Source organism: Chelonia mydas, chromosome 1, assembly GCF_015237465.2.
Source record: "Chelonia mydas isolate rCheMyd1 chromosome 1, rCheMyd1.pri.v2, whole genome shotgun sequence".
NCBI classification, from domain to species: domain Eukaryota; kingdom Metazoa; phylum Chordata; order Testudines; family Cheloniidae; genus Chelonia; species Chelonia mydas.
In genome coordinates, this window is record NC_057849.1 from 344,689,994 (window position 1) to 344,702,047 (window position 12,054).

Here is a 12,054-nt window from a genome sequence, read left to right on the forward strand (position 1 = left end):
CACTGAGTAGCGCTCGCTAGGCAAGGGACATGGGTTCCAAAACTCTGTGAATTGAGAGAGACTTGAGACAGGTATTAGTACCTGGTGGTGTGGGCCCCTTTGTGAGGGCTTGAAGCACCAATTGCACCTCTGTCTCTCTCCACTGTAGAATGTCAGAGCTAATTTTGGGTCTATTAAGAGTCTTGCTGCAGGTACTGTGCTGCGTTCACTTTGGCCTTATGGTGCACCGGCACTAAGGCCCCCACTACTATGAGCTGAAATCACTAAGAGCACTGTGTCAAGTAGTGGGGAGCCAGAAGATCTAGAGTGCAGTGGTGCCGTTCGTGAGACGGTGAGCTGTGCAGAGTGGAGCTGGTCGTGAGACAGCGGCGTGTTCGTGAGATGGTGAGCTGAGCAGAGCTGTTCGTGAGACAGCGAGCTGTGCAGGGCGGAGCTGTTCGTGAGACGGCAAGCTGAGCAGAGCTGTTCGTGAGACAGCGAGCTGAGCAGAACAGAGCCGGTCGTGGTGGAGCGGAGCCGTTCGTGAGACAGCGGTGTGTTCGTGAGACGGCGAGCTGAGCAGAGCTGTTCGTGAGACAGCGAGCTGAGCAGAGCAGAGCCAGTCGTGGTGGAGCGGAGCCGTTCGTGAGACGGCGAGCTGAGCAGAGCTGTTCGTGAGACGGCGAGCTGTGCAGAGCGGAGCCGGTCGTGGTGGAGCAGAGCCGTTCGTGAGATAGCGTAGCAGAGCAGAGCAGAGCCCTGTGGGGCAGTCAGCTTCAGGACACGTAAGGTGCCCCTTACCCCTTTCCCCCACACACAGGCACATTTTAGCCAGACTGGGGAGTAACACTCTGCAGATGAACTTTTGAACTCTGGGGCTGGACTTTTTGGATTTTGGGTGATTTGAGGATTGCTGGACTCAAGAGACGTTTGGGTTCTGGGACTCAAGAACCCGAGGGAAAGGATCCCTGGGGTGGGTCTTTGCTCATGGTTTGGTTAATGAACACTAGTTGTGGTGTTTCCCCAATTTAATGCTGATGTCGTTTACCTCATGTTATTAAAGATTCTCTACTACACCGAGACTCTGTGCTTGCGAGAGGGGAAGTATTGCCTCGTTGAGGCGCCCAGGGGGTGTGTAAGATTTTCCCAGGTCACTGGGTGGGGGCTCGAGCCAGTTTTGTATTTGCTTTGATGAGAGGGAACCCCTGTGTACTGAACCCGGCCCATGCTGCTATCAACTTGGCCTGGCAGAAGGGTTACACGTTTATTAACTAGAAAAGGTAAATTTTAAATGCTTATAAGGGATTGAAAACAGATTAAAGCAGATTACCTCAGTAAATAAACAAAAACCGTTTCAATGATATCTTACATAAATTATATCTGAGTTATGCCATATTCATATCATAACCATATTTCTATGAAGAATATGGGGTGTAACGTCACACCTCTCCCCTTCGACTACTGCCAGAGGTTTGGTCACTGACCAGTGTGGAGGCAGGGTGCCTAAAATCCATTTTTGGCTTTGCTTACACTACCTCCAGTGTTATCCATAGGTGCTTTTGCAGAGTTCTGGGTTTCTGTTCCCAGGATGTCTGAAAAGATTTTGGTGTATTTTCGCCATTGAAAACATCCTGTTAAAACATTGTTAACATCATGTAGATATCAATATCCTTTAAAGTGTAGGTATTTAGCCACCAATGCCATGAGGCGATGTGCCTCAGTTTCCCCTTCCACACACCAGTCTAGATTGGTTATGCTTTCTCTGCTATGCCAAGCTCTAAGCCTGTTTACAGGTACTAGCTGAGAAGCAGTGTTCTTATAGGACTTCCTTGTTACCACTCCTAATCTGTACCAAAGAGTCTTCCAAAAATCATGCATGTCACATATTTTTAAAGTATTTACCACCAGGATCAAATTCTTTATCTTAACCCACAGTGAGTGTAGTAAGAGACATAACATTACCAGCAAATTCGTAACACGGAGTCGCTTCCAAGTATGATTATCATACCATGCCTTCTGTCGAAACAGATCCGTTTGTTCAGCATTTACTGTATTCCTCATCCCCTCAGTAAAGGTACATCATTGGGGGTTTGGCAAGGAAAGGGCATATGGGGACCTTCTATGTCACTGGCCCACCTCCTGGGGTGTTGCATTTCCTCGAATCCACCCCCAGGGCCTGCAGAATGCTATCAACCACTCCCAGGGCTGGATTCTTCTGTCACTCCAGGACTTTGAAAATTGCAACTGGAGAAGTGCCCGGTGCTGCCGTCCTGGGATTCCTTTGAGTTACCCGCCCCCAACACTCAGTGTTTGATGCTTAGCTGTGGGGAGGGGTTTACCTGCCAAGGAAATGCCTGTCTCCTCCCCTTCCTCAGAGGGTTCATTAGCATATTCACTGACAGGGGAAGGCTTGGAAGAACCCCTAACCCCCACCTTAAAGGGACAGAGTTAGTTTTCACAAGTAAAACAGGAGAAACATTTTGCAATAATGGGACCTGGCTTGGGGGACCCTCGGTCACCTCTCTCCATTCCCCAGAGGCCAGTTGTCTGGCTGCTCCCACAGGGAGGTCAATTACACAGTTCCCCCTAAAAACCTGAGCCACAGGTGGGGTCCCTGGGATTACAGATGCAGATCCAGCAAATTTCTCCTGGGCAAGCCTTCCTCTGTAATTAGTGAGGAGACATTCCTGTAGACACCTCCCCACCCACATCCTATCTTTACTTCTTCCTCTGCCCCCCTGCCACCCTCCGGGGCACACACCCTGTGCTCCCTCGAGAGGAATCTGCCCCCTGTTCAGCTGTGGGCTCACAGCTAACAGCCAGAACAGACCCTTTACTGGGAAGCATTGCACCCTCCTCCCTCTCTGACCTGGGTTTGCCTCCAGTTACAGAGCCCATGCAATCCACACCCACCGCAGCGGTCCCCGAGACTCACCACTTTTCTCTGGGCTTCCCTGTAGGACAGGGGCTCTCAAACTTTTTTACTGGTGACCCCTTTCAAATAGCAAGCCTCTGAGTGCGACCCCCACCCCCTTATAAATTAAAAACACTTTTTATATATTAACACTATTATAAATGCTGGAGGCAAAGCGGGGTTTGGGGTGGAGGCTGACAGCTCGCGACCCCACCATGTAATAACCTTGCGACTCCCTGAAGGGTCTGGACCCCCAGTTTGAGAACCCCTGCTCTAGGACACCTTTTTCTGTGCATTTTAGTGTGAGTTCTGCTCCTTGCTTAACTGCAACATCCTGGCAGCCAGCAACCTGGAGAAACTTCCTTCTGTCTGGCAAAACATTCCCATCCCCTGAGGGCACAGCCATGGGACAGGAGCTGGTTCTACCCTCCCCACCCCTGGTAGCAAACTGCCCTGCACGGCTGGAGAGGAATTAAAGAGACACTCTCCCATTTCCTCAGCAGTTTCTGTAGCTTTGGTCCTTCCCACTTGGGCTTCAGCACAAGATTCCTCCTCGCTGCTGACAGACCCCGGGACAGACATACCCACACACAAAGAAGAATTCCCAGAAGAATTCAGCATATTTATTCACTTCTTTCATATTCTAATTATTGAATATGTGTCTATGCGCGGACCCTCCACCTGCCATGTGTGTGGGACCCAGGAGCTGTGGACACGGACCGGGGGCTGCTCTGAGGCCCCTCAGCCCTGGCAGACAGAAGAACCCAGGCTCCCCAGCCTGGCTCCAGCTTCGGTTTGGCCAGGGAGACAGTACCTCGGGGACAGAAGAGGGATTGGAATGGGCCCCCGGAAGGAGCAGGGCCTCGTGCCACACCCACACTCTTAGGAAGAATCCGTCGCCCCGGTCTACTGTTAACATTGCGTTAACTAACTGATCTGGTGGCCACTTTTCCTTTCCTTACGAAAACCTGGGTCACTGTTTGCAAAGACTCACACAGACTCTTACCACGAACCATGTGATTGGTCTTCTTGAAACCAAAGGAAAAACTTACATTCTTAAAGTGAAGGAGTACTTGTGGCACCTTAGAGACTAACCAATTTATTTGAGCATGAGCTTTCGTGAGCTACAGCTCACTTCATCGGATGCATACTGTGGAAACTGCAGAAGATATTATATACACAGAGACCATGAATGCGTCCGATGAAGTGAGCTGTAGCTCACGAAAGCTCATGCTCAAATAAATTGGTTAGTCTCTAAGGTGCCACAAGTCCTCCTTTTCTTTTTGCGAATACAAACTAACACGGCTGTTACTCTGAAACCTATTCTTAAAGTGAAAATCTGTCTTAAGTCTTTGCAGGAAAAGACGCTTTGCTAAAACAGGTAATGCAAGGAGGAACTCCACCCTGGTACTCAGGACTTGCAGAATGCTATCAACCACTCCCAGGGCTGGATTCTCCTGTCACCTCAGGGCTTTGAAAATTGCAGCTGGAGAAGTGCCCAGTGCTGCCGTCTCCAAAGGGAGGAATTTCATCCAAGATGATTTTTTACGAAGGAGGGAGAAACAAGGAGAACCAGAAATCTGATATTATGATGCAGCAGAGATTTTAATGCAAAAGAAATTGGCAGTACACAGTTACAGGGAGAAATACTACAGAGCAGAAAGAATGTATTTCCAGTATTTCAAGAAGGGCTGCGTCCGATCACCTGCCTCAGTGGGATGTATTTCAGACAAGATGTTCTGTTTGCTTTCTTTCAGCTGCAGAGGTTGACAAACAAGTCCCCACTGTAACAATTTTAAGTGCCTTGTTTTACGCTATTGGGTGAAAAATGAGCCAAAGCAAAATAGAAGCAGAGGACTACGCAGCTTCTCCATTATACATGGACCCTAGAAAGGTCAAAGTGAGGCGTTAAAGGTACATATGGAGAGGAAGGAGAGAACATGTGGACTTAAAGTGATAATAACCATAAATGATGCCTATCTTAAGGCCCCTATTTCCTTCACACTGCGGGGTCAGTGTAAACAGCCTGCGTGTAATTCAGAATGAGTCCTCATGTGAATAAGAGAATCAGCACATGGCCGGGAAAGCCTTGGCAGAAAGAGTCCTAAAGCATAACATTAGAAATGCAGCATGGCTATCAGACCAAGGTGCTGAGCACACACAGCTCCCACTGACTTCAAGTGGAGCCATGTTTTATCAGTACTTTGGAAAGCCATGCCCAAAAGATCAGGGGTGAATCTCTATCTTGCTGTTCATTTCCTGGTTCTTCCTTCTTCCGTGGAGGTTCCTGCTGGGTTTAACATGGCCCACAATATCCACCAAGATACCTACGGCCATATCCCCCATATCCCCATAATCCCCCATAACCATAAAGGCCCGGGTAACCGCAGTATCCCCCATGGCCCAATAATCCCCCGTAACCATAAAGGCCTGGGTAACCGCAGTATCCCCCATTGCCCAATAATCCCCCGTAACTGTAAAGGCCCCCGTAGGCACCATATCTCCCTAAACCATACAGCCCTCCATAACGGCCTCCGTAGCCATACAATCCTCCCAAACCGAATGAGCCTCCCAAACCAGCTCCGACCACAGGTGCGCCTACGGCTGCCACTTCACTCTGCTGAGGGAAATTGCTCAGAATTGGTCCTGGGAGGGTCACGACAACCGGGGAGGGTCTGATCACCACTTCGGAGTCAGGGCACTGCCTAACGCATGGCTCGTTGCAGCTGCCAGTGACTGGACTGGGTCGGGCCACCCCGCATTCTGGGTAGCAGAGGCTGGAGAAAGTCATCTTTCTGGGATGGAGGTAAACCTGAAACACACAACCGGGGTTAGAGTAAAGAGAAGGTACAAGTGCCGGTGGAAGAAATGCTTCAAAGCTCGGTTAGAATTGTCATGAGGTCAGCATGGGTCCCGAGAGAGAGAGGAGAAGTGGATTTAATCTCTTTGTATGTGGTCATGTATTTGTTCCTATTTTCTCTTTTTACGCCTCTTGTCCACTCGCACTAAACTTCCCTCCCAACTGGCCCCTTTGAGACCCTCTCAATGATTTTCTCTGTAAAACACTGGCTAGAATAAATGCAACTATTTCTATACTGGACACCTGGGATTTTGGGTCCATTTTAGACATGTATCAAAGATAACATGGCTGGGATCATGGTAATCACTTCTTTTAGTCTGAGGATTTAACCTCTGCATGCAAACCAGTTGAGCTCGGTATTACAGTGTGACTATTTGGTTTTCCAAGCCTTGGGAGTCACAAAAACTTGTTGATGAATAAACAGAAACTTTGCTTTTCTCCAAACAAATCACTAACAACAAACTCCTGAACTGGAGTAAAGTCAGCTCAGGTCCACTGACTTTCATGGAGCTCCATGCTATTACACCTTCTGAGGAGAAGCACCTTCAATGGGTATTTCTGCTCAGGAGAACATAGGAATTGCTAGAATGGGTCACACCACTTGTAAGCTTCATTGATTTTCGTGTCTCTAATAGTGAGGAGTAACAGCTGCTTCAGAGGAAAGTAGCAAACCACTGAATTGGCCCTTTCTGGACTAACCTGAGAAAATTTCTTCCTAATCCAGCTAAGTGAAAAAGGGCTAACTGACTTTCACAAGTTACTGAAAAGATTTCAATGCCCTAATTCTTGTCCAGTTAATAGGAAATATGTTTCCCAATTGCATGTCTTGCTCTTAAAGTCCCTCCTTTAGCTTCAGATCCTGAATCCAGCAGGACTTGCAACTAAATAATTGCACAAGAGGGAAGGACACCCTGATCCCTGACAAAAATCACAGTGACTACATGCAACATTCGACCTAAAATAAAAGGAGGCTCTAGACTGATATCTCCAGGGTTAGAAAGAGATTGAGTTGAATTGGACTTACCCAGTTCACCAAGGAGATGAAATCCAAAGAAGTGTTTAGAAGAGGTCTGAGTCGTGAACACTTTTATACAGTTCTGAGGAGTGCCTGGAGGATCTGGGATGCTATTTGTGAGGAGGTCCTAATTAGTTACTACACAAACTTGATTGCCTTCATAAATCCTTCTTTGGATGCAGCTGTTTTCCTCAGCGTTGGTGATTAGTGGACTAATCTCAGCCTCAGAGGGCGTGACATGCACATTGCACTCTTCAGTTGTCTTTCATCTTAAAATTGTTTCGGCCAACTACATTTCTCGTGTCATTCCAATGACTTAATTGGTGCTGCAATGAGAATGAATGTCAAGGTGATTCTGAGCAGATCAGTAGCACAAGTGGGTATCAAGAAAGGAATCCAATTTAGTCCTTTCAATTCATGCTGGTCGTGATTGGGGGGCATGGGGCAGTTCATTCTAAACGTTCTAGGAAGCAGGGATCCATTTTTCTCCATTCTGACCACCTCCATTCCCAGCAGGTCAGACCCAATCCCCTTTGAATCATTCCATTCCCTCCAGTATGTTTCCTATCAGGACTTGAAGTCTGAACTTCACTCTTTGGCAGGGGGATAGTACGAAGCCGATGAACAATGTTAGTCCCATTTTAAACTTTCAAACTCGGTCTTAGCAGGGACGTCAGTGGAGCATGGGCCTTTGTGATGGTCCTCTGCCCGGCGTGAATCTTAGTCTATGGTGAGTAAAAGATTGGAGCTCCACTTGAGTCACCAATGCTGTCTCAAAGGGCTGCCTAGAGCAGATTTGCTCATGGGCCAAGGGGAGGGATGGCTCAGAGTGAAAGGAAGCAGTGCTCTTTTACAGAAAGATTTTGAGTTCAGTCTTGACTTCAGACAATGCAGCTGAGTGAGCCCAGCAGGAAAGTGAGTGAGCCCAGCAGCCCAGCAGGAAACCCAGGAGAGAGAAAAATGACACATTCTTGGTGAAGGAGGAGATGGCTGTGGGATGAGATTTGACATAAAGTCTGATCAGCCATGGGGCATGTTGCAGAAAACATTCCTACCCGATCCAAAATGTTGTTCAAAGTGTAAATGATATCCCCAAGGGTGGGTTCCATATCCAGGGAAGAGAGCAGAAGTGTCTTGCTTTGATTTCAAGGTCCACTGGACTGGGCTGCTCTACCCCACACAGTTCTTAAGAAATCCCAAATTCAAAACTACATTTGAATGAAAATGAAATAGCCCCAAATTGTGTGGCCTTAAATCGTGGCCTGATTAAGGGAATGACACGAGAGACCTTGGCCTCCATTTTCTTTAAAGTGACTGTGTGACTCAGTGCAGAGGCGTCAAACCCCAACAACAATAGAAACAGAAAGACAACCCAAGACATCTGACTCCTCCTACAACAGGTGGAGCTTGAAGCTGTTCCTTTGTTACAAGACAAGGTTAGTAACATGTCTGGTTACAAAATGTTTGCATCCTTTGATCTAAGCGTCAACAATAAAAAACTGGCTCATGCAGTGATCCACTGTAACTGCGGCTTCTTTATACCTGAGGATAATACTTCTCCAAAGGAATTACAAGTCTGTCCATTTTCCAAGAGTGCGGTAGCCTTGTAAATATCAAGATGGAATTGAAGCTTAAAAACCCTGTTTTAAGTCTTAGCACCCACGGCAATGAAGTCACCAAGTGCACTGTGTGCGCTACTTTTTCTCTACTTCAAATCACTTCTCTCTAATGGGTCACAGTAATGCAATGAGAAAAGGAGGACTTGTGGCACCTTAGAGACTAACAAATTTATTTGAGCATAAGCTTTCGTGAGCTACAGCTCACTTCATCAGATGCATTCAGTGGAAAATACAGTGAGGAGATTTATATACACACAGACCATGAAAAAATGGGTGTTACATACAAACTGTAAGGAGAGTGATCACTTAAGATGAGCTATTACCAGCAGGAGAGCGGAGGGAGGGGGCGGGGGAAACCTTTTGAAGTGATAATCAAGGTGGGCCATTTCCAGCAGTTAACAGGAACGTCAGAGGAACAGTGGGGGGGGGGGGGGGGGGAATAAACATGGGGAAATAGTTTTACTTTGTGTAATTTCCCATCCACTCCCAGTCTCTATTCAAGCCTAAGTTAATTATATCCAGTCTGCAAATTAATTCCAATTCAGCAGTGTCTCTTTGGAGTCTGTTTTTGAAGTCTTTTTGTTGTAATATTGCGACTTTTAGGTCTGTAATTGAGTGACCAGAGAGATTGAAGTGTTCTCCCACTGGTTTATGAATGTTATAATTCTTGACATCTGATTGGTGTCCATTTATTCTTTTACGTAGAGACTGTCCAGTTTGACCAATGTACGTGGCAGAGGGGCATTGCTGGCACAGGATGGCATATATCACATTGGTAGATGTGCAGGTGAACGAGCCTCTGATAGTGTGGCTGATGTGATTAGGCCCTATGATGGTGTCCCCTGAATAGGTATGTGGACACAGTTGGCAACGGGCTTTGTTGCAAGGATAGGTTCCTGGGTTAGTGGTTCTGTTGTGTGCTATGAGAGCTGGTTGATGTGGAGGTGAACAAGCACACTGAGGTGAAGGTTACCCAGGGAGCGAGTGGCAGAGTCAGCAATAAAAGCAGTCACAGTGATTACTCACCCCCTGCGCACCACTGCTCCTGAATTGCTTTGGACAGTTCCCATTCAGGGCTTCTGAATAGCCCACGGCAGCATCAGTGAAGTCAGTAGAATGATCCCAGCAATGTAGCTGGCCCATAAAGTTTTCAGAAGAAAGGGAGCTGCAGGGTATAATGTGCCCCTCACCCCATGTGGAGTTAGGAAGAAAATAATCCTCAAAAACACGGAAGGAAAAAATTACATCAGTTGAAGGAGTTATGCAAAGTTTTCTTTTTAACTAATTAGGCCTTCAGGAACAAAGGGCCTCTCAAGTCCTCTGGCGGCGTAGAAAACTGTCTAAAAATACTCATGAGTCAGGGGTCTTCTAACCACTTTTATTTATTCTCCTCTGAGAACTAGAGAATCCTATTCAAGTCGCTCTCTCCATAACTGTTCAGATGAGGTGCCAGTGATCCTTTTAATTTAGGAGTGAATCTTGCACAGACACTCTGTGATTCCAAACAGTGGGAGGAGTTTGGGGGTTTTTCAATTGTTTTCTATTATCGAGTTGCAGGTGTTGATTTCTTCATGGTTTAGAAATCAAGGTCTGGATTTTCAGAGCAAGACATGCATTTTAGACACTAGATCCTGTTGATTTTAGTTGGAATTTGGACATTCCAATTCCTTAGGGAGCTCTGAATAATCTCACCCCCAATTTTATTTTAGGGTTGTGATAAATGAATGGCAGGGGAGGAGCTCCCTTTTATGGACACGCACTCAGTTAGCTATAAAATCCCTCTTAGTAGCTGTTCTCTACTTGTTTTACCTGTAAATGGGTAGAAAGTCTATCGGTAGAAGGAAGGGAGTGGGCACCTGACCAAAAGAGCCAATGGGAAGGCTAGAAGTTTTTAAAGTTTGGAAAAAAACTTCCCCTTTGTCTGTCTGTGTTGTTCTCCCGGAGAGCAGAGACAGGGCTGGAACTATGCTGTAAGAGCTTGGGCCAGGTATGAAAAATCCTCAGATCATACCTAGAAACTACTCATTTGGAACCCCAGGTATGGAAGTAGATCAGGAAATGTCTCGGGAGACGCGATGAGGTTTATCTCTTTTATTTCTTTATGTCTTGTGGACTCCTCTGTGGTAACCCCAGGTGCTTTTGTTTTGCTTGTAACTTTAAGCGGGACCTCAAGAAAGCTATTCTTGCTTCTTAATTTTAGTATTTGCCCTTTTTAAATCTAGCAGTAGCCTGAGTGTTTAGAGTTTTGTTTTTTTTTTAAATAAAGTTCACCTCTTTTAAGACCAGGGTTGCAGTTTTGTGTCTTCAAAGGTTTGTGCACATATTGTTTAATTAGCTGGTGGCAACAGCTGATTTCCTTTGTTTTCTTTCTCACCTCTGCCCCTGGGGGGTGTGTGTGTGTGTGTGTGTGTGTGTGTGTGTGTGTGTGTGTGTGAAATGGCTTGAGGGTACCCCAGAGGAAGGAATTCCCAAGTGTGCCCTCCTGGCCTCTCTAAAGGGTTTTTGCATTTGGGAGGTGGCAGCATCTACCCACCCAAGGTCAGCGATAAACTGTAACCTTGGAATTTGAATACAAGCCTGGAGTGGCCAGTATTATTTTTTAGAATGCTTGAGGGCCCCCACCTTCTGCACTCGAAGTACCAGAGTGGGGAATCAGTCTTGACAAGGGTTTATGAAGAAACTCCCCAAGTTTCCTCCTAAAAGGAGTAATTCATTGTTCTTCTGCTCTCTCCTGAAGCAGCTGGTGAGTGACACTCACTGAGACAGGATACTGCCTTAGATGGGCCACTCGTCTCTTCCAGCCTGGCAGTTGCTATCTTCTCATGTGGAGGAGTAATTCTAGGTGCAGATCCCCGACTGGTCTAACTTAGTGTAGCTGCAGTGAGGCCCGTGGAACAGAGCAGATTTACACCTGGGGAGGAGGTGGGGGTTTGAGTTTTGTTTTAATTAAAAAACCCCCATTTTTGTTTATTCATCCGCAAGTGTTGGTGACTCGCTGAGGTTTCCAAGCCAAAGCACCACCTTGTGGTGCTGGACTGAACTTGTTTGTCAGCAGATGTCAGGGGACTGTTGGCCCCTTAGTAAAACTTAGTGGGGTTTTTTCATGGCCCTCTCTCAGGACCAAAAGAAAGGGGAAGGGCCAATGAGAAATCAGGATCCTGAGACTGAGAGTCTCTAAGGCGAATGGGGAAAGGCCAATGCTGCAGGTCAGCCTGATTGACAGGGCGGGGAGGCCAATGAAGGAGTCAGGAGCCCGGGGTCCCGTCCTCCGTGTGAGCGGGAGCTGCCTGAGCGGGAGGCCGAGCTAAGGCGAGAGCAGCAGCCAGAGCCGAGCTGAGCAGAGCCTCAGCAGCCTGACGGGCCAGAGCAGCAGCCCAGAGAGCAGAGCTGAGCTGGAGGCAGAGCCGCACCCAGGCTGAGGCAGAGTGGAGCTGGGGCCGGGGCTGGAGCCGTCCAGAGCCGGGTGCAGTGAGCAGCTGGGGACAGTGCCGGGGGGGGGCGGGGCCCTGCGCAGAGGGCCCAGCGCAGGGAGACGCCCCCAACCAAGGCAGGGATCATAACCCCGATGGGGCCTGACACTGGGAAGAAGGGTCCTGCCACCTAGAGCCCGAGGGCGTGTGGGACCCGGCAGAGCAAGGGTCCGACCCGCAGCATCCCTGCAGCACAG

General features: G+C 47.7%; 1 protein-coding gene across 1 annotated transcript; it reads right to left on the reverse strand.

The window, feature by feature from the left end:
- Positions 1–5,142: 5,142 nt before the first annotated feature.
- On the reverse strand, positions 5,143–5,702 carry LOC119565094 (claw keratin-like). Its single transcript, XM_037889463.2, has one exon. It carries the CDS (start codon positions 5,682–5,684, stop codon positions 5,190–5,192), a length of 495 nt encoding a protein of 164 aa, XP_037745391.1. The 5' UTR covers positions 5,685–5,702; the 3' UTR covers positions 5,143–5,189.
- Between the last annotated feature and the right edge of the window lie 6,352 nt (positions 5,703–12,054).